A 22268-nucleotide genomic window follows, 5' to 3' on the forward strand; every position below is an offset into this window, starting at 1 on the left:
GACCAGGTATTTTATAATTGGTGGTGGCGGGTTGATTTCTAAACCTCTCCCTCCCCCGTCCCGAACGGGAACGGCAGCCCCGGGGGAGGGGGAATGGGGGGCTCCCCCTTCCCGGTACCGCCCGCCCCCTCCATCGGCACTTTCGCCACTCGCCTTTGAGCCGTTAAAAAAAAAGTCCCCAGCCTCTGACACCCTCTCCCGGCCCCACCCGCTCCCTGCTTCCTTGCTGGAGAGGGCCGGAGGCGGGCGGCTGCCGGAGCCCCCGGGGCGGGCGGGGAAGGGGGCGCCTCGGCCGTGAGGAATCCGCGGCCGCGGAACTGCAGGCGGCTCCACCGCGCGGCGGCGGTTGCCGGGAGAAGATGGCGGCGCCGAGCAAACAGTGAGTGAGGGCGGCGCTGGGGCTGCGCGGCCGCGCCGCCGCCGGCCGCCTCGGGGCGGAGGGGCCGGGCAGGCCCTGCTCCGCAGGGCAGCAGCTGGGGGGACCGGGGGCTGCCGCGGCCGGGGGCGGGCGCAGGCAGGGCCCCGCCTCGGCCCCAGGGCCTGACAGAGCCCCCCGCCCGGGCCGCTCCTCCCGCCCGGGCCGCGCTCTGTCACGCGGGGCCGGCGCCTGAGGCTCTTCGCAGCCGGGGAGCTGATGGCTGCCCTGGGCCCTCGAGGGGCAGGAGGAGCAGGGGCGCGGCCTGGGCACGGAAATCTCTGTGCTTGGAGCCCTCAGGGACTGCAGGCCTCGGCAGCCGGTTCCCACCGTGAGCGCCCTTCCTTCAGTCTCCTGCCTTCTGTTTTTCACAATTTCTTTGTAAACGTAGCAGAAGCGTTTAGTTCTGCAGCGTGAGCACGATGCTGCCGTTAAGCTGGGGCTGTGCTTTAGACCCAAAGCAAGATAGATCTACTCTGCGCTTCTTGTAACCTTGCTATATTGTTCTGAATTTAAAACTACATTTACTTTAAAGGGATGAAAACAAAACCCCATAAGTGAAAAAGCAGTGGAGGCTACAGTTGTTCTGACACAGGGGAGTTTTGACTCTTATGAAGCAGAATCCTCTTAGGAGTCCCACACAAACAGCTGTGCAGCCACTACCCTTCAACTCCCTGCTGAACTCTTGGGACTGATGTGGTTCTGGTGTGGCAGGACCACAATTTGGCCTGCTCTCTGCACACCAGGGGCAAATAGAGCTAGTGGGGGCAGGCTCAAAACAGATGAAAGGAAATAGTTCTTCACAGAGCGTGGAGTTAAGCTGGAGATCTCCATGATGCTGTAGAAATGAAACGTTAACTGTGTTCAGGGAAAGGCGGGTGGAAGAGAAATTCTTGAATGAGAAATGGGTGATTACTGAAAACACCGCAGATGTTTGCTGTGTCAGCACAGGAGTTCTGTATATATAGTTATTTGATCTCTCTGCATGACATAAGCTGGCTCTCAGTCTTTTACCAGAGCTGTAACTCTGTTATCAGTGGTTTACAGTCTCATGCAAAGTATGTGAAATATTTACTCTTCAGGCAAACTTAATTACAAGGGAGTATGTACTGTACAATAAAACTGAATCTCTGCAGGTTAAAAAGCGGTCACTTCTTACTTCTCTGTGGGGGTGTGAAGCACTATTTAGAAAACACAGGATGAGAGGATTTTGTGGCCTAATTTAGGAAGGTTGTAGTATTCAGAAACTTTACACAGAAAAGAAGCTATGGGAGAAGCTGACAAGTGTGTGGCAAAGTTGAGTGCACTGCTACAGGTACTGGTCAGAACAGTACTTGATAGCATTGTGTTGATGCTGATCTTTTGCTTCTCAAATTGAATGGTGGATTTTTATTTTGGAACATGCTGTATGTTTTATTGTAAATAATATTAAGGGCAACTTTTAATCTTTTTTCCTAGATATGGGCTCATTTTGCCCCAAAAAATGCAACAGAAAAATCTTGCTATGAAGAAACTTTCAGTGTTTGCAGATGACTCTGATGAAGAGGTCAGTTCATCAATTTTCTTCTGAAATTTGTCCCATATTATTGAAATTATTTGTTTTATTTATTACAATTTATTTAATACTTATTAGTGTTTTTGCAACCCTAATGCCAGCATCAGCCTTACAGCAAAGTTACTAAGAGATGCATCGTCGTTTTGGTTGTGATTGTGAAATATGATCTGGGTTTAATGGAAGTGATAACTTGGTGCCTACTTACTTTCTGTCAGTTCTTCCAAAAGGTAATCACACTTACGTGGCCATTTCTTTGCAAGAGTTAACAGCGTCTAGCTCGTAAAGAAATTGTTTGGTTATCACAGGTAAATATATCTACAAATAAAAACACCAGTAGTGATCAACTGTTGGTTTTAAAGTATTAAGTGTGAAGTATAGTTGTTAAGTGTGTTTTAATATTGATCTTTCCACCCAAATTTGCTATTACTGATTTTTTTAAGTGGGAACTCACTTTAAATCAAAGCAGAGCTAACTTCAGTGAATGTTACTGTCCAAGCTGGACAAATCAAAGATTGAAAGAAGGGGGAGGGGGGAGGCAATAAAAAAGAGTATTACTTGTAATTCTAATAACACTTGAAATGTGTTATTAGATCAGACACTATACAGCCTTTCTATGATCACAAAGTTTATTGATATTCTATGATGTATGATTTGTATGATTTTATTGCATGATGGTGATAGTATCCCTTTCCTTAGTTTCCTTTTTTTTTCCAAAATAAACACTTTCTACCTGCCCCTGTAGAGGGTGCTGCACACCATAAAAATTACAGTTCTCTATGTACTGCTCTCAGCATGGGGAACATCTAAGAACTGACTTGGTGTATAAAGCTGATTTGTATATCTTTACAGATACCCAACTTCTAAAATAGACTGTATTTCAACTTGTTTTATAACCAAACAATTTAAAACAAGTAGCTCCGTGGTTTATAGGTAAAGAGTAGAAACTCAGAACTGTGGAGATGGACTCTGCACATAGATGGAGCTTTTTGAAGCTATGGTTACTGTTTTCTGTTTTTTATCTATCAGGAATTCCTGGTGTTAATTTAATCATAAAGTCAATATGCTCACACTAAACTTTTTCACCCTCCCGCCTCGCAATAAAGTTAAGATATAGTCTAGAATTTTAACGTTTTAATATGTTAACATTTAGAATTTTAGTATCTTTATAACCCCTGTTACAGAAACGTTATTTTTACTTCTCAAGAGCTTCCCCGAATGCACTTAGGCACCTTCTTCTGTGTGGTTGAAAAAAACAGTGCTAATAAGGTGTCAAATAATCTCTATCAGTCTCTGACTCCTATTATCAACAGTTTTTTATGTATTAGCCTCAAGTTCTGGGTGGAGTAGCTGTTGTTTATTGTATTTTACAGCAAGCCTGGGTCTAGCAATCCTTAACCTTTGTGTGCCTGCTTCCACTGTAGCATCCAGAACACTGCTGAGCTCCTTTTATACAATGCATGGCGAGGGTAAGGTGCTTCCTAGTAATAACAGCTGAACCCTGTACGCTGAACGTGTAGCTGCCTCAGTGCAGCTTACAGGAAGCACAGAGGACAGCAGCATGTCTTAAGTAGCATCTCTTTCCTCCCTTAGCTGCTGTCCTCAGCACTGTCAGGAAATGCTCCATTTGAGCTCATGGCTGGCCCCATGGCTCTAAAGAGAGGCTTTCCTTTAAACACAGCTAATACAGTTAGGAGTGGATCCACTGTGCTCAATGGCAGGAGAACTTTCCCTGTCTGTGACAGTTCAGGATTTGGTGTTCTTTTCTGCATCAAGGGACTGAACCCACATGCTTCAAATCCTAAGCACAGAAGCAGGCTATTATCGTTAAACACTAAATTATTCTTAAGATGTGTAAGAAGTCCTAGAGGTGGAACTGGGACCTTCCCCGAGTATGGGGCTATCTTGCATTTTTTCACTTTTGCATTTTGTCTTTAGGCCAGTGCATTTTGAATGCTTTCCAGAAAAAGAGAATGGCTTAAGCAGGAAGGAAGGAGTGGCCTCCTTGTAAAATACCCTGCAGCCTCAGAGCACTTTCCTGAGGTGCGAGTTTGAATTCTTGCAGGCATAGGGAAGAACTGGGTCCTAGTCTCTCACGTGCTGGGCAGAGTGGTTATCACCTGGCTCTTTTATTGCTGCGATGAAAAGCACAGTCGTCGCAATGGCAAACAGCAGGGATTCCTTTATATAGGATTTGTTGGTATTTTGTGCAGAACTTAACCTATTGGACCTGCTCTGAATTTACCAAGTTGGCTTTGGGGAGCTGAGCAAGAGGGATGTCCAGTCTGAATCCCAGCAGAGTTAAGCATGTGCTAAGAGCTGAACTTCTCATCCTTTTTGTGATCTGGGCACTTTCAGGCATGCAGAAGGAGAACACTGGATTACTGTGGTACCTGCATATTGAAAACTTAAGAAACCTGTAAACTTGAGATGCTTCTGGAGTTGAGTTATCAGCTGGATTGCATATTTTCAAGTTGTAATTCTGGATCTATTTGGAATTTAAGAGTTTGAGTTAATCTGTCTTTTTCTGAGATCTGGCCCTAAGCGCTTTGCTCAAGGTTACACAGGAAGCATATGGCAGAACAGGTTTGTCTGTCCCTCTGCTGCCAGATGCTCTTGCCAGACGCTCAGTCTGGGAGTGTGTCCTTTCACATAGAATGAAAGGATTAAAAAAAAAAAAAACATGATAAAGCATCAATATGAAGCTCTACCACAGCAGAATCCTCTGGGGTTTGATTTTTCACATGTGGAAAAAAAAAAGAAAAGCTGGTTACTCTTTGATTTGTGTTACACTCTTCAGCTGATCAGCTGTTACCCAAAATACTTCCAATACATGTTGAAAACACTAATGGAGAATGGTGTTCTCTAAAGCTTTAGGAAAATACATGCTGTAAATATTTTTGTAGTTTCCGTATTAATATCTAAACATGAAAGCAAAATAATGAATTATAATATGGTGCTGTCAACTAACTTTTAGCTTAACAGATTAAGGTTTCCTCCTTTCAAAGGAATTGTAAAGGCTGACACATTCACTACCAGCGTCTGCTCTAAAGACTCTTAGAAGTTGCCATGCGCATCAGTATGGTACATACCCAGCAAAAAGTAATAATCTCATAACTGCCTTTATCACAGAAGATCATTTAAAAAAAAAACAAAATTACTTTATTAGTTCAGTAATAATTTCAGAGCTTTTCAAGATAAGGAGTAGCATTTAGGAGGGGTTTCATTTCCTGTCTGCTACCTTATCAGTCAGAACTACATCTCAAATGTCTGGAGATTGTGTATTTTTAACTGAACTCTAATAAAGTTCGTGCTTGGAAATCTGCACACCTGACTTGGTCTGTGATTATGTATTAGATACCAAACTTCCCCCCCACACACTTTTTTTTTAGTGTTACTCTGCATATTTCATTAAGATATTGCCTGTACCCTTGCTGAAGGAATTTGAAAGTGATTTTTTTTTTTTTTTTAATAAACTCTATTTGCTGTGGGTGAGGACATCAGTGGATGTTAGATACTGACGGAGATGGCTGTTTAGGTTAGTTCATAACAAGCAAAACGTGTGGGCTGGAAATTTTCTGGGAATACCATACTGGCTGGGAAAAAGTAAACCAGGCAATTCCAGTTATTTCAAATCCAAATAATTCTGAATTATTTGTCTTCATAGTGATAAGGAATTCTTACTGTCTTAAAAAATTTTGGGAAGATTGTTACCCCTAGGAAAGCCTCTTACAGAGAATAACATGTTACAGCAACAAATAATGAGATGTTAGAAATAATTTTCTGTTCTGGCTTACTCTCATTTGTGATCGCTCCATTTCCTCCAAAGAAATTATCCCCTTTGTTCATGTGTTGCCTTTTCAGAGATGGTTTCTCAGTATTACCAGTGCACTGTTTCATATTCTATAGTATAACTGGAATTTAGTTGAAATATCTCTGTGTAAATTGAGACTCATGTTACAGCAGGGAAGACTTCTGCTTCTTTATTGTACCAGAATTATCCAACACACATTCCTCTATCTTACCAGGCAACCTTTTGACATTGATTCGTTGCTACAGGATGTAATGTGCAGATGAAAAGTTAAATGTGCATACAGCATGATAGGTGCTAAATTCTGGAAAGATATCTTGGAGTCAACGTGGATAGTTATCAGCTTCGTTTTTAGTGACCAACCAAAAGATAAATGGAGTGTTTAAGAAAGCGTGGAAAAGATACCGGAAAACAAGGAGAAAACTATATGCTGTTGTAGACTCGGAACTTTGTTTTTGCTTGCAGCTCCTTCTGTTCACTTTCAAAAAGGATAAAGCATAACTAAAAAAAGAGTAGAGAGGGAATGAGTAATGATTATGGCCAGATTTTATGCAACAGTTTTTAGGCAGAATGAAAGTAAATAGACTAGGGGGTCTTTGAAAAGAGATTACTGAGGAAAAGGAAGTGGAGAGGAATATCTGAAGTATGTGAAATTGTCAGTGATTCAGAGAAGATAGTGATTTTGCTGTTTCTCATAATATGAGAAGTAGGGTGTATTATGGAATGACCAAGTAACTGGTTTAATCTGAACAAAAGGAAGGGGATTTTGTTATGTTCCCCCCCCCCCCCCAATGTATAATTAAATTGTGGAACTCCATGCCACAGAATACTGTGGCATGGCCAAAAATGTAAGTGGATTCAGAAAGTCATTAGTCAAATTAAGGGATGCATTTTGGTGTCAGACAGTGGTCCAGGTGCATCCTCCAGTTCAGGAAGTCCCTAAACTTCTCATTGCTGGAAGCTTTGAGGGGGGTATGCTGAGGAAAGCTAATTATTTACATGACTTGTTTTCCACATTCTTTCTCTTCTGTTAGTGGCTGTGGCTAGGATAGCATATGAATTGAGATGAATCTGTTGTCTGACTTTCTTTTTAATGAAGGCTTGAGTCTCATTTAGTTTAGTAATTGTCTGTGTGCAGGCTATATATAGTATGATAATGTAAGTTTCTAGGTGGGCAAGCCCTAATGATCTGTTGCTAAATACATAAGTAGGTTTAACTAAATATATAAGTAGGTTTAATTAAAACTAGCTCATTTTTAGATCTGTTTTGATACCAAAGTGTAATGAATCCAAAAATCCTGACATGAGCCTGAAGATCTCACAACCATAAATGTAAGTTTTTGCTTTCTGGGAACTGACTGACTGCGTGGGTGTCTTTCACTTGCTGATCAAGTAATAGTCCAGACTATCCTGCTGTTGCTGTTTGGTCGAATACTCTTCTGCACATCCCGTTAAAACTAGATGGTTGTAGTGAGAGATTAAAATCAAGCTACCTTTAATCTGTCTGACGTCATTAAAGCAATTTCATTTCCCTTTAAAATGAATTTCACATTAAAGAAAGATAACTTATTTTGTGTGTCTACCGGAAAACAGCATGTGGAGAATTCAGAAGAACGATGTTAAAGGGCAAGGCCTCCTCATGGGTGTTTCATAGCAGGTTATATTAGAGGAGCAGCATCTTTTTTTAGTTTTAACAAAGGGATAGGGTGATCTGTTACCCTGAATATCAGTAATACCATATGTGAGGTTTAGGTAGCAACCACAAATCATTTTCCCTAGGAGGCAGAATATGCAACTAATAATAACTATTATTAACTGAATATCTTTTATGTCAGAATTTTTTGGTCTCATACTTCCTTTGGAAGTCAATGGGAAAAAACAAGTTAGGCATTTCTCCTGTACTTTGGGAGCATCTTTTAAGATGTTTGTACTGATATTTTTTCACAGGTGCTTTCAACTTCAGATTTTGTCCACTGTAAAAATATAAACTCATGTAGAATTAAGGCTGTAACTTGCTAGAAACTAGCTTCATTACCAAAAATTATATTAGTTACAGGTCTAAGACTTGTCTTCTGTGATTATGCTGGAAATGGTGTCACACCTGCTGTTCTAGGAATTATGTAATTTATAGCAGAATTTAGAAGGAATTGCTGCTAAAAACCCAAAGCCAGCAACTGGCTTTTTGTCAAGAACAGATGAGATGGCTAACAGATCAGAAGAGTAAATAGAACCCAGAGAACAAAGCACATTCAATTCAATGATATACTGTCCTTCTTTTGGTCTAGTTTCCTAAAAAGAGATTTAGACAAGTCATTGTCTGACATTTGCCCCTAGTAACTTCTTGAACGTGCTGCCCAATTTCAAGCAAATTTGACGGGACTAGGCATGTCTAGCTTCAGAACAAAGACCATGCTAATGCCCTGATGAGGGGAAAGGCAAGATGACCTCAACCCACATCATTTCTGTTTGGTTGGCATGGACACGGAAGGCTGGCTGCCTAGTCAGCCTGTTTGTGCCATTTAGCTGATAATCGGGTTCCTACATGTTGACCGTTCACAACATGCATTGCCTCTTAGGTGATCCAAATGAAAGCACTCATGGACATGAGGAGAAATTCAGACTGTTTCAGGGGTGTGCGTGTGGGATAGCACTTGAGATGTTGTAGTTGGGCTATTCAGTGAACGTGAGAGGCAGCTTCCGCTATTATAGGAGCCCATAAAGAATGTTTGAGAGAGCTCTTGCAATGGTGGGAAGATTTGGAGATAAAAGAGGAAATTGAAGATGCAGGAAGGTGAGGTGGGAGGAAGCAGAAGATGCAGAGGGAAACAAAGGAATGGCAAATGGGACCCGCAGGTGTGGGAAGACTGGGACATTATGGTGGGAAGGTAGTGAGACCATACAAGATAAACTTGTAAGAAAGTGAAATTTGTTAGTTGTCTCCTTTGTGGAATCATCTTTTTAAATATTTGATTGGAACTTTGACTTGAGCTTTTTGTAGATGATTCGAACTTTGACTTGAGCTTTTTGTAAATGGTTTGTATGTTGTTAGCATGATTTGAACTTACCAGAAATAAGCCAGAAACCTTGGTTAGTAGCTTGAACGCCTGTTCTTCTTTGCTTAGGTAGGAGTAAGGTAAGGAAGTCGTTTTAAGAAGCAACTTACTTACAAGAGGTGCTAACTGCTGCATAAAAATAAGGAGGTAGTTCAAGTGCTTAAGAACCCTGAAGGAAAAGGTATCTGTAGGAGGAAAGAAATGGGAAGGCACAGTAAAAACATTAGTAGATGTTGGGCCACTTATTTTGTTATGTTTTTTTTACATACAGGCTGTCTTTCATGCCTCTGTAGGGCTGGTGTACTGTTGGGTCTTGTTTCTAAGATTTCTGGATTTTGCATGGATTCTATACAGTTTCACAGGATAGGGTTAAAACGTTTTCTCCATCCAGAAAATATTAAACTACAAGCTTTGTGCTTCCAAAGAATAGCTTGACTGCAGGGAAACAGAAAGTATGAGACAGATTGCTGAGCTTGTAGGACCTTTAATAAATGGGCAGTTGATAAGTAAAAACAATACAAAAGAACAGGAAGTTCTCATCTATCAGGGCTCATAGCACAACAGGAAATTGTCAACCGTAAACCTAGGGAAGGTGTTTGTTTTTTGCAAACTTACTGCCGTTCTGGATAAACAAATCACAGGTGAACTTCTTTACAGTTCAATAATGAGGATTGTGTATTACTTCTGTGTTTGCATAATCTTTATAGATCAGTGCATTTATTTCTTGTAGGACAAGGAAAACATTCTAAACAGTTTCAAATATTTGAGTGGAATGAAGCTGATTTATATAAATATAAATAAAAAATAAATATATAATTATATAAATATAATTTAAATATAATTGCAGAAACTGTTTTTCCTTTCCTCATTCATTGAGCTCCTGCTTTCTGGCAGACGGCAGAGGAGATTCCTTACTGTTTAGCTAGCTTTCTGTATAGCCACTGTAAGAGGGTCTGATAAAGGAATCCTTCAGTTATGTTACTTCATATGTTAAGCAGAGGACCATCATCTTCCCCAAGAGCTGGGAGCGAGTCCAGGTCTTCTGTGTAATGCTGATGTGTACTCCGCTGCCAATTGAAAATAGATGCTTATACTAAGAGAATCATACTGCTTTCTAGATGGTATTTTTAGAAGAAAACATATGACATTGAATATTAAGTCTAGTATTTTAAATATTTCTCAACATCAGCTATTCGATCTGAAGGCCACAGGAAAATACATGATGACTGAAACCAGGATTCATGTACATTATTTTAAACCAAAGAGTCCTTTATCCGCTTCCCCCAGTCAAACAACCAACTAAGAACTGAATGAGAGGAATATATGCAACTCTAGTCCAAATAATACAGCAAGCTGCAACACACAGGATGTAGTTATGGATATAACAGTGGACTTTTTGTGAGTGTGTTGCTAATGTCTGCCCAGCTCAGCCCCCTAAAGCCTCAAATGCGATCTGCTTCGTTACCAGGTTATCTACAACTGGATGAGAGAGAGAGAGTTACTGCCTTCTAGTGATAAGCATAACTGAATCAATGCATTTTTTTCCCCTCCAAAATGCACCTCATGCTTTCACTTTCTTATTGTAGTTTAACCATATAAGGTTTAACGCTTTGAAACCAGAGATGGATTTTGTCTAAGTCTGTTCTGCCCAGAGCAACTAAAGCTTTCAAATTCCTTTCCACTTGTCTGTCAGTCCCTTACTCAGCAAGGGCTATGAAGGAATATTTTTGAATAGTTCATCTCTTTGTTTTTTTCGATTATAGAATTACTCACAAAACTAAGTCATAGCATATATGGAAGTAAGGAAATGAGTCTGAGTAAGTAGAATTCAGTGGATACTATTATGTGATACCATATGTACTTTTCTCAGTGTTGACAGCGTTGCCTTCGCTTCTTTTTTCTCTTGCTGAGTTCAGAATTACCTGATGTCCCTCCAAGATACTGCCTTTCAGTTTTTTTTTAGAGATGGCTACACAGAAGCTTTCAAGTCCCCCTCTTCCCGACCCCACAGCAGAAAAAAATTATGGTCACTGTGTTTACCTGTTAGTTATTCTCATATACCTTTTGAACTCACTAACCACTCTTAACCATATTTGTTAGGTGGCAGAGGTCCAAAGATGCTGGGTTCCTTTAGTTTCCATGAAAGCTGGCATCTGGGTAAAGGGACAGACATAGAGGTGGTTTTGTGATTTTTTTTTTTTTTTTTAAATCCTTCTCCATTTTGAGAAGGAACAGCTGACTGACTGCTCAGTGCAGTGGTAGTTTTTGACCACACAGAGTGCTGCCCACTTGCCAAATCAAGCAGGCAGGATACCTCTGATGATGATAAAGGGAATGGAGGCAGATTGTACAAAGCTATATAAAACGATACTTCATTAATTCTGCTACTCATGGCAGAACTTGTTCTGTGTTTCTGTAAGAAACTAGTGAAAAAGAATTGAATTGTTTACAATCTGTCATGTTAAAATTTCAACAGTACAAGAAAAAGGGGTCACGATGGATTATTATTCTCTAAGCACCAAATGAAATACAAAGCTCTTTTGTTCAGTGGATCTATTTGAATTTACATTGTACTTGGTTTATTTGATTTCAGAAGATCCTAGTTCCTGCTTCCAAGCTTCCCGCTACTTGGTTTTCAGTTTTTATTTTTAATTAACAATTGGTTACACCATCTTTCTTTTTTTAAAATGTGGTATCGAGTATGTTCTATTCAAAGGTGCAAAACCTGGGAAGTTGCCAAAATGGAAAAGGATTTTTGCTTCCTATTTCTGTTTTATAAGATTAAGTGATATCTAATTGCGTAAACAAGACTATGATTCCTGTCATTTTTAGTGAATCTATTCAGTAAAGAATATTTTTCTATTGGTTGAGAGAAGAAAGATATGCAGTCTAGTTCAACATGAATTAAAATACAAACTACCTAAAATGTGATTTTATTCATTTATTTTAAAGGAAGAATGATGATAAGAAAACATTTTTCAGCAGTGGTTTTCTTTTTTCCCAAGAAAGATTACTGTTGCTATTTTCTAGCATATTAATCTTGAAAATTAAAATCAGACATCAATGCTCAGAGTACTTGTTCAAACTAGCAGCATTCTTATTATTTTAAAAAGACAGTACTGATGGCACAGACCAACTTGAAATAAGCACCAAAATCCTTTAGGATATTTGGTTCTGACTGTGAATACAGTTCTTTCATATGATTGTCAGTAAAAATGTTGGCTCGTGACTATTGTGCTTCTGGTTAAATGTACAGATTGGAAACTGTACGTTCTGAACAGCATCTACCTATTTCACAGATTAATAGAAATATAATTTAAAAAACCCCTGAGAATATTTGTCCTTCTGTATTCACAAGCATACAGTTTCCAGTAACATTAACAACATTTTTGATACACAGCTTGGTAGGGAGGATTCACTTCCAATTTCTTTTAACTTGAGGGTGGAGTTCAGTGCTTTCCTTTTTCCCTTTTTCCCCCTTTTCTTTTGTAGCAACAAAAGGGAAATTTAGTGTTTTCGAGAATAAGTAGGCACATTGCAAGCATCCTCCTCTTAGGAATCTGTTTCAATCTTAAATGCCCTTTTCTAGATGTTTTGCTTGCTGATAGGCTAGATTCTTGCACCAGTAGACTGATCCTTGTCTTAGTTGTGGGATGTATCTTTTCTACCAGTTGTTTGGCAGTGGTTGAAGCAAGTCTTTGGGGGGAAAAAACAGTTGTCATGGACCTCCTCATGTCTCTGAGCATTTATTGAACGGGGATTGCTTGTTTTGTGAAACAGCATCAAATTATGTGCAACTTTTGAGGTACACCGTTCATTAAAGTTGTATTTTTAAACTCAGCACTGTTGTTTTTTGTAATAAAATAAGTATATATGTTGAGGTATTGCAGTTTTGCTCATGGAAAAGGCCGATTCATTGTATGTTTATGAATGACCTTTTAGTTTTTCTTGCTTTCAGGAAAATACTGTTTCAGGAAAATACTCCAAGACAGGCTGATGTAATGAGACTATTTAACAGTTGTCCATTAGAATAGTAGAAAAATACCATGGGCTATTTCGGTATTATTAACTTTACTCCTGCAATGTTTCCATCTTTTAGACATCTGTTGGTGAAAGTCTTCAGAAAGAAGCATTGAAAAAACAAGCAATGAAACAGGTAAGCTGTGATAGGGACTCCTCAGGCCTATGGCAAGTTAGGAAATTACTGAATTTAATATTCACAGCTAAATGATGGTTTTACCTGCATTTGAGTGTTTGTCTTCAGGGAGCCAGCTCAACAGAGGTGCGGTTCCAGGCATGTTTTCTTTGGTGGCAAAGCTATCAGAAATTCTAGCTAAGAATAGGAATCTCTAGCTCCTGTCCTTTTATTCCTGCACTTTCAGTTGTTCTGGGATAATGAATGAAGAATCTGCACTGTTAATGAGACCTGTGAAATAAGCAGGTTGACAGTACATGCTCACAAGCAATGGTGTGGACAGAGGACGAAATGGGCCACAGAGACAGGAAAAAATAACCAGCTGGAGTGAGCAAAGCAGAGGAACTTTCTAATCTGGCTTTGCTAATGATGTCAGTGTATGTGGAACTGCCTTTCTGTATGGTTTCTGTCATATTGATAAAATACCTTCCTTTCTTAAACTTCCTATATAAATAGTTTAGCTAGTGTGGGGTTTTTTCTGCTTCTTTATGTGGTAGTGCATCCGAAAATTATTGCCATGCATTCTGCGGATTCTGCACATCTGTCAAGCAGTGCGTTTCCCAATTTTTCCTAGAGCATCCCTAAAAAAGGCAGAGGAAGTGAGAATGTCCCCCACTGTTTTTGGCCTCCTGTCTTCACCAAATGCAAATATAACTCAAATTATTTGATTTGTAATTAAATGTGGTCAAAATAACGGAATCAAATAAAATGTGATTCTACCTTCCTGTGGTTATGGAATGAAATTACTGTTGCATAATTGTAGGTTTCCACATACATGTCCTCTAAAGTTAAGGCTGCTTGTAACTGAGCTGGTTTTTTTTGTGACGGTAGTCAAGAGATAAAGGATATTATAAAATCTCTCATTTATCTTTACTAGAAGGCACATGCTCGTGATTATTTTCCAGAATTCTGATAATAAACAGAATTTAAGGTATTCTGCATTTGGGGAGATGAAATGGTAACATAATACTTTTTCCACCCTACTAAATAATTGCAGAAATGTAGTTGTGTATCTTGAAAATTAATTGCCTTTTTTAAATTGCCACATAATTCTATAATTTTGTGTATTGCTTTCTGCAGCACAAGACTTTCTTTAAAATGAGACCAATAATTTTCTAGTTTCAACTTGGCAAAGGTGAAATGGGAGCTTTTCTTTTAGCAAAGGTTTTTATTCCACTTTTCTGGGCAGGTTTGTTCTTTCTGAAGTTCTTTTGGCTATGAGCAGAGAAGCTGAAAAACTGCCTAATGCAAACTGTATAACTGAGGTTTAATGCAGAGCTGATCATAATTTAAAACATAATAAAACTTATGTTTACTCAATACAAGCATTTAAACACTCAAGATATTGCATTTTATTTTGTGGCATAGGATGTAGTCATCTTTTTAGAATGAATTTCTCAGTTTTTGTTTGTAGAAAGCACTAACACAAAGAGATTAAAGTTGACAAGGTATTGTGTTATTTAATTTGTAAATATTTACAAACCATGATACTTGTACTGTAACTCAGGACTAAGTTTTACAAAAGAAACAAGTATTTTACATTTAAAAAAAACCTCAAACGAATGAAAGACATAGCTAGAGGAGGAAAAGATATTTATGCATCGTGCATTTAACATATTTCTCTTTTTGATGGAGCTAATGTGTGCCTGAGAGAAATTTGTGTGGTTATCAGTCAGCATTCCTCTTCTGTTAGCAGTAGATCAGATCTCTAGTTGTATACTTCTTTTTTTTTTTTTTTTAAATGGGGCTTTTAAAAACTGTATTGTTTTATAGTTCTGGCTTGGAACTTGACTTTGTAAACGGAAGATAGAACTGTGAAATATGGAATTGCAACCCAGATCATACTGGTACATATTTATTGTTTGGAGCTTTGCAGGGGATGCCTATGGATGAAAACAGACAATAAAATTAAAAAAATATATTAGTTATATGATGGGACAGCTTATTCATTATGAAGGTTTTGGTATGGTTTTGACTGTTGTTTGTAGGTACAGGAATTAGAATAGCCAAAGCGCGCTACTGATGATTGTTCCTGTTCTCAAGCCTAGTACCAGTTCAAGGACTTTGTAGATCTGACAGTTTTTAATTTCCACCCGATATTTTAATGGATAGGTTTGTAATGTAGATTTCTTTAAATTACAATATAGAAATAAAATGTTTGAAAATATATGATTGTCATGCTTCATTTTTGTAATTTTTTTCCTCCCTTCCTCTCTTATCCTCATTTAGACTAAATTGGAGATTCAGAAGGCTTTGGCAGAAGATGCTACAGTGTACGAATATGACAGTATTTATGATGAAATGCAGCAGAAGAAGAAAGAAAATAATGCCAAAATATTATCAGGAAAAGATGAGAAAAAGGTCCATACCTGAAAATGTATGCTGTCTGTCTTATCTATGTATGCTAGGAATAACTATGACTGTTTAAAATTAAACTTTGGCTTAGTAAGCTAAATGTATTCTCTCCTGGGGCATACAAGTTTTATGCTCAGATCCTGTTATATAAGATAGTAATTTGTAAGAATTTTGCTAAAACTGTTTATCAGACATTTCAGAGTCCTGCTCGAGTGGTATTCTGGAGGGCAGCAGAATCTCCATGTTTCCTGCCCATTTAGGATGTGTATCATACTTGTGCATTTCTAAAGAGACTGTTATATTGGGATAGTAGGATTAGAGCCAATGGGCACTGCAAGAATACTGCTTCTGATAACAAAGGCTTTTGTTATTAAGCCAACGAGCATAAACTGTCCAGCTCACTCACTAGTGAGCTTACAGAAGGACTGTTGGAAGACTGAAGTAATTACCTGTCTTTGGTGAAATGTGAGCCAATTTCTATAGCCCAACACTGCTTCAAAGCATTGCTGAATTATCCTGACATCATATTTTCATTATTACTCATTTCATTTGAAAACACTTGTCAGGTTATGGCAGATACAAAAGAAAGCATCTGACTCCCTTGCAGTAATAGAAGGGGAAGATTATGACAAGACAGAAGTCAGAGGGATGGGAAATCAAAACATTTGATTTCACTCAGCCAAATGCATCCTAGTGAAAGCTAGGCTGAAGTGTTAATTGATTGCAGCAGCCTCCTTTGTTGTTAAAGGGAAGCATGCCATGAGAGTGTCCTAAAAGGGGATGACAGTTTCAGATTGCTGTCAAACAGTGTGAGACTAGCTTCTGTTGTTTTTCTTCTGTTACAAACTTTCTTCAACATTTTTAGTAATCCCAATTTGTATTTTCCCAGCCACCTTAATTATCTTTCAATGTAATACATTTTCCCTCATTTATTCTAGCCCAGATACATCCAAAATATCCTCAAAGCAGCTGAGATTAGAAAGAAGGAACAAGAAAAAAGGATGGAAAGGAAAATTCAGAAAGAGCGTGAAATGGAAGGAGGAGAGTTTGCTGACAAAGAGTCCTTTGTGACTTCAGCCTATAAAAAGAAGCTGCAAGAAAGGGCTGAGGAGGAGGAAAGAGAAAGAAGAGAAGCAGCTCTGGAGGGTGAGATTCACACTGAATCAGTATAACTCCTGCTTAAAAAGAAATAAGGCCTTGTATATGACTTACAGTGTTGTCATCCTGGACTCTCTGTGAGATAGTTAAAATATCACAAATACCAAAAAGTAATAGATAGCAATCTGTACTGAACCAGATTCTGTCTGTTATTTTCCCTTGCACAGATTACAGAAGGAATAGGGCAAGCTCCTCAATTTGTGTGTCAGTACTGTTTGTGTTACTACTTCTAAATTTTGAGGAAGGGTCTCAAAAGGTTGAAGGAAGACTAGTAAGCCTGGGGTCCAACAATGCTTAGACTCCTTACTTCAGACATTCTGTGAAGTGTCCAAGAAATAGGCATAAAGGACTATGAGAGAGAGTAGAATAAAGAACAAGAAATATAAATTTGGTAGACTTTTAATCTTCTGCATTTTCAGCATTCTGAGTATAGGATCATAAAATAATTCAGGTTTGAATGGACCTCAGAAGCTCATCTATTCCAGCCAGGTTGCTTTGGGTTTTTTCTAGTCTGCTTTTGAAAACCTCCAGGATGCACAGTCTCTTGATGATATCCTTACCACTTGTGCGTAGTGTCTGATAGGTATTTGTGACTCAGTAACTCCAACCTTACTTTCATTCCCGTAGCGTGCCTGGATGTGACCAAACAGAAGGATCTCAGTGGATTTTACAGACATCTTTTAAAGCAGAGAGTGGGGGAAGAAGAGATGCCTAAATGCAGCTTCCGCGAAGCCAGGTAGGATGTGATTCCAGGAGTGTTTCACATACAAAGCTGCTTCTGGTTATTTGTGATGCCGGAAGCATTGGAACCCTATAGAAAGAGGGGGAATGCTAAAACACTGGTAGGGTAAGTGTATTACTTTATGCAGCTGAGTTATTTGGAAAATGTCTGATGATCATCGGTGGCATAGACTTTCCTTTAAGACAGAAGCAAGCAGGGCAGGGATGCTGTTTTAAAAGGTATCAAGGGGATAGTCATACTGGTGGTACTGCCTGATATTATTCTGACCTGGTTTTTATTTTGGTTTATATAATACTGGGCAATCTGCATTAAGTTGCCTAGTTTAATCGTGTGGAGAACAAAAGGTAAAATACTGAGCATAGAGAAGTAAGGTGCTCTAAATTTGAAGTCATAGGAAATGGTGCTATGATACGAATTTCCTGGGAAAAAAAGAAGTGGGTCTCCAGCTTTGTCCTCGTTCCACATTCACAGGTGTATGAAAAACAAATTTAGTGTTGATTCTGTAGTAAAAGGAAATTAATCAAATATATAGGAAGTCCAGTGTGAATATTTTAAAATATTAATATATGTACAGTCTTAAACAAAGTAATCAGATGAGGCTGAATTATTTATGGAGTTAAGAATGTGAAAGTCTATCATCTAGATAAAGATGTTGACTGAGATATATTTATTATATGCAATAAATAATCATTTGAAACAATTAGTTCAGGTTAAAACTCACTTGATGGGCCTTAAACCTAGCTATCACAAGTGTGATCACAGTGAAGTTACTCAGCTATCTGAAATACTGGAATTCTAGATTATCCCGTTAATACAAGGATATATCACCTCATTGCATATAATAGCAAAAATTGGTGTAAAAGAAATGGGAGGTAAAAATTACAGCCTGGAAGAAAAGCAGAACAGGTTCCTGAATTTAAGTGGAGAATGTGAAATTTGAGGCCACAATTGTTTGTCATTAGTATACCTGTACACTTGGAAAAATGTCCTATATCAGGTTTTCACCAGAGAGCAATATCTGCTTGGTTTCTGTGGCTGTCTGGCAAAGATCGCTACTCAGGATGTTTTTTTCATGGTTTCTGCTTTTTATTGATGAAATCTAAGTTATTCTGTTGTATTTCTTTATAAAACAGTGGCTGTAATGATTGGCCCGCCAGGTTTTCCACTTGCCTGTACGCTTCTTTCAAAGCCAGTTCATGAAGATGTCATTTTGTACTATGTAGAGATCATTTTGAAACGGTGGTTTCTTAATCTTGCAGATTATGGAAGTGTTCCTTTTGCAAGCTGTATATAAAATTAATTTGGAGGAAAACAAGTAGGACTGTATATAGTGCTCCCAGCTAGGCTTTCAGATGAGCCCAGGTGTATATTTTAATGTTATTCTTTCTTATGGCAGCACAGTAGAATACAAAAACAACAGTTCAAATTTCAGATCTCGAATTTGCATCGATTACCCTCAAAATGATCCACTTTTGACTTGTCATTTTAATTATTTGGATTAGTAAAGCAAATGAAGGCATAATTATGGAATTCTTCAATGTAATTTTAAGTCAGTTTTCATGGAGTAACCACACTTTTGACCATCATCAAACATTCAATCTAACTAGAGGGTCCACTGATTCATAAGGAGATTTTTATCACAAACCATTACTGTAGCTACAGGATAAGAAAGAAAAAGCACGTGTCATATATGATTAAACATATTTCCTTCAGTCAGAAAAGAATGAAGAAGCATAACCTTCCTGGCTAGTGCCCAAATGGAAATCTGTGAATTTGTCCTTGATGGTGGTTCTTCTTGTATTTAAGAATCTATAAGCTGTGGAAAAAAATACTAGTTTCTGCTTAACCAAAAGAGTGAGATCTTCAGAAATACTGGATTAAGAAATCTCCTGCTAATAATGGAAGCTATGTTCTTACCCCTGTCACCAAAAATAAGGCCTGCTTCTTCTGCAGATAATTATTTGACATGAATAGAGGAATAAACACATAAATAAAAAAGTATAGCTTGCCAAAGAGCTAACACTAGAATACGAATCTCTGTCCTGTCCCCTGGACAGAAGCTCCAGATATTTAACCATGCTCATTCTTTTAGATAAATTCGTCTGCTTGTATTCACCAGTGAACCAGATATAAATTTTTAATACAGATCCTTCGCACTGGACTCCTGGAACCAGAGCCACAGATAGATTTGCTTACTTAGACTTTTTGGCAGCATCGGTTATTTGCAGTCTTGCTCAAGTCCTGACCAGAAGTCAGTTTCTAGAAACATCTGAGATTTCAAGCTGTATAATGTTTTTTTTTTCTTTTTTTAACATAAAAAATGTAGGATAAAGGAAGAAAAGTCTAGCAATTATTATGATGAATCCAATGAAAGAAACAAAAGTCCAGATGAAAGACGAAGACTCAAGCCTTCTGCTACAGAAGAGGATAATCCAGATGCGGACACTGATTTAGGAAGTGATAGTAGTGATGATGATAAGAGACGTAAAAATAGTAAAGTAAATTTGAAAGAGAAGGAAAGGCGAGACAGCTCTGTGAGCAGTGAAGACGAGTCTAAGCATCACAAGAGCCAGAGGCATTCCAGGTCGCCAGGCTCATCCAGTGAGGAGGATGAGCTGCGCACAAAAGCACAAACAAATCTTCCTAAGAGCAGGGGAGAGAGCAGAACAGGAAATGATGAACCATACAGGGAAAAAGATTATGAGAGAAGAGGTAGGACCCAGGAAAAGGATCACCAAAGGGAAAAGGAAGAGCGACATCGATACAGGGGTCATACTAGTAAGGATAACTACAGAAAGAGGGAAGAGCAAGATGATAAGCAAAGAGGGAAGGAAAGAAAAGAGAGGAAAGGGCATAGCAAAGAGTGGAGGAAGGCAAAGGAGAGAGAGGAGAAGTCTTCAGAAGGGGAACGAGAAAAGGAAAGGTTAAGAAATGGTAAAGATAGATGCAGTGATAGAGAGAAGGAGAGAGGAGAGATGTACAGAGAAAAGGAAGATCATGTAAAAGAGAGAAAAGATAAATATGATAGTGATGAAAAGAAATACAGAGACAGGCGGGAAAGTAGTCCTGTATCTTTAGAAAAAGATGGAGAGACTAATCTAGAAAGGCATAGGAAGGGAAAAGAGAGAGAGGTGGATGAGAAGAGAAGCTCTAGCTCTGGAATTTTGTCAGAGCCAAAACGTAAAGCTGGAGAGGAAGGAGAGAAAGAGGAGAAAGAACAGGCACAGAAGCCATCTGAGAGCATAAGCAAATTTGCCAAACGGAGCAATGAAGAGACAGTCATGTCAGCAAGGGATCGCTATTTGGCAAGGCAAATGGCACGTGTCAGTACAAAATCTTACATTGAGAAAGAAGAAGATTAATTTCATTTCGGTGGACAAAAATACTTGGTCTCAACGAAAAGAGAAAAGCCACTGCTGCAAGAACTCTTGTACAGAAGTGAAAGTGTATCCTAGTTATTTGTTCCTGTCTTTTCTTTAAAATGTGCTCTATAATAGAAGAAATATCTTTTGAAATGGATTAATGGATCACTTGATACACAACCTCAGTACATTTATACAGTCAAGGTATTGAATTTGTCTGTTTCTGCCCACCCTGGCCTTCAATACCCTATGCTTGGTGTGTTTTATATTATTCATCCGAAGAATCTGGGACAGTCCTACAGGTGTGACACAGCGCTGGGTGAGAATACCTCCTCCAGTGAGCTCCTACTCCTCTTACCAGCCAGTGATGGTATCGGCTCTGCTGAAACAGCAGTGTTCTTGGGCCGTACCAAGAATTATTGTTGCCCGGTGATGCCCTCAAAAATGAAAAACAGACCTATAAATGAGAAAAATGCAAGAAAAGCAGCCTGAATAATAATCTAGGAAATCTCTGTATGTATTAATGTGCATTTAGCCAACAAAACACCATAACAAATGGATTTGAATATGTGTGTGGGCTTTGGTTTTGGGAACCTGATGTACATAAATAAATAAAGTATAAGATGCCTACTGAATCTAATACCTAGGATTTTTTGAATCATGTTGTTTTACTGGAAAAAGCTGCATCTTTTTGCTGTGAAAAAGGTACATGAATTTTTTTAATGTATTATTGTCATACCTGCTTATTCTGCTTGAAATAGTACCTTAAATTTGTCAATTTGTCTGTTCAAGGGTTCATAAACGAGCAATAAACTTCTCTCCAAACTATAACTTGGTAAACAGGGTATCTGGCAACAGTCATAGTTTTTAGAATATATTTTCAACATTTTTCCAGTAGCTTGTTCGTTCATTTTTTTTTTTTTCGGTAAACTTATCACTTTTGCGCCACAACGTATGGTGAATGAGTATCAAACATACACGTTTTTAAAAGTGCCACAAGGATGTTTTTCAACACTTAGAAATCATTTTATGGCAGTCCTCTAGTTTCAGAACAAACACCGAAAAAACCATAAAAAATCAACTGCTCCTGTAGGAAATGGTTTAAGTATTTTCAGTCTGCTTTACGTAGCAAAGATTTTGGGATTTGTGAATTGTCTACTGTATGTGTAGATACTTTTTATTTTAGAGGTGGTAGGATTAATGCCTATAACAATTTGTTCCCTCTTAAATTAGCTGAGTGAAGTAATAATAAAGAGGGTTCTGATGTAGTAATCCTTTTACTTCTAAAAACATCTATGGGGCTTTCTCAAATATGACTTTGATAGCCTAGTTCTTTGAGTGCTCGGTGTGTTCTGCCAGGACTGAAGAGGAGAGTTCTCAGACTTGAAATGTGGCATTTTGAAGAAGCTTGTCAAGAAGGCTGACGGTGTGATCCACTTAACTGCGTTAGTTTATAGTAGAAAGAGCAGCTGAGTCATCTGTGCTCTTGCGTCCTCTTCAGTTATAGTAAATGCTGCCAAAACCTCTGGGCTCCTTTTTCTCGTTATAAAATGTGTTTCTCAGAAGAGAACTAATCAGAGTTTTTGGTTTGGAGATTTTTTTTTCCCCTTTTCCTTATGATATGC

The 22268-nt window shown here is 38.6% G+C and overlaps 1 protein-coding gene across 2 annotated transcripts; it reads left to right on the forward strand.

Annotated features, from left to right (window-relative positions):
* Window positions 1-151: 151 nt before the first annotated feature.
* Window positions 152-21283, forward strand: NSRP1 (nuclear speckle splicing regulatory protein 1). Of its 2 annotated transcripts, none has more exons than XM_068910585.1 (7): window positions 152-379; window positions 1874-1961; window positions 12931-12987; window positions 15256-15387; window positions 16320-16527; window positions 17167-17275; window positions 19608-21283. In XM_068910585.1, the coding sequence occupies exons 1-7, from the start codon at window positions 360-362 to the stop codon at window positions 20641-20643; spliced, it is 1650 nt and encodes a 549-aa protein (XP_068766686.1). In that variant the 5' UTR covers window positions 152-359; the 3' UTR covers window positions 20644-21283. The 2 variants fall into 2 exon arrangements, with proteins under 2 accessions (XP_068766686.1, XP_068766687.1); XM_068910586.1 differs by having other exon boundaries at window positions 334-379; window positions 15256-15403.
* The last annotated feature ends 985 nt before the right edge of the window (window positions 21284-22268 follow it).

This window comes from Struthio camelus, chromosome 16 (genome assembly GCF_040807025.1).
Source record: "Struthio camelus isolate bStrCam1 chromosome 16, bStrCam1.hap1, whole genome shotgun sequence".
NCBI lineage: Eukaryota > Metazoa > Chordata > Aves > Struthioniformes > Struthionidae > Struthio > Struthio camelus.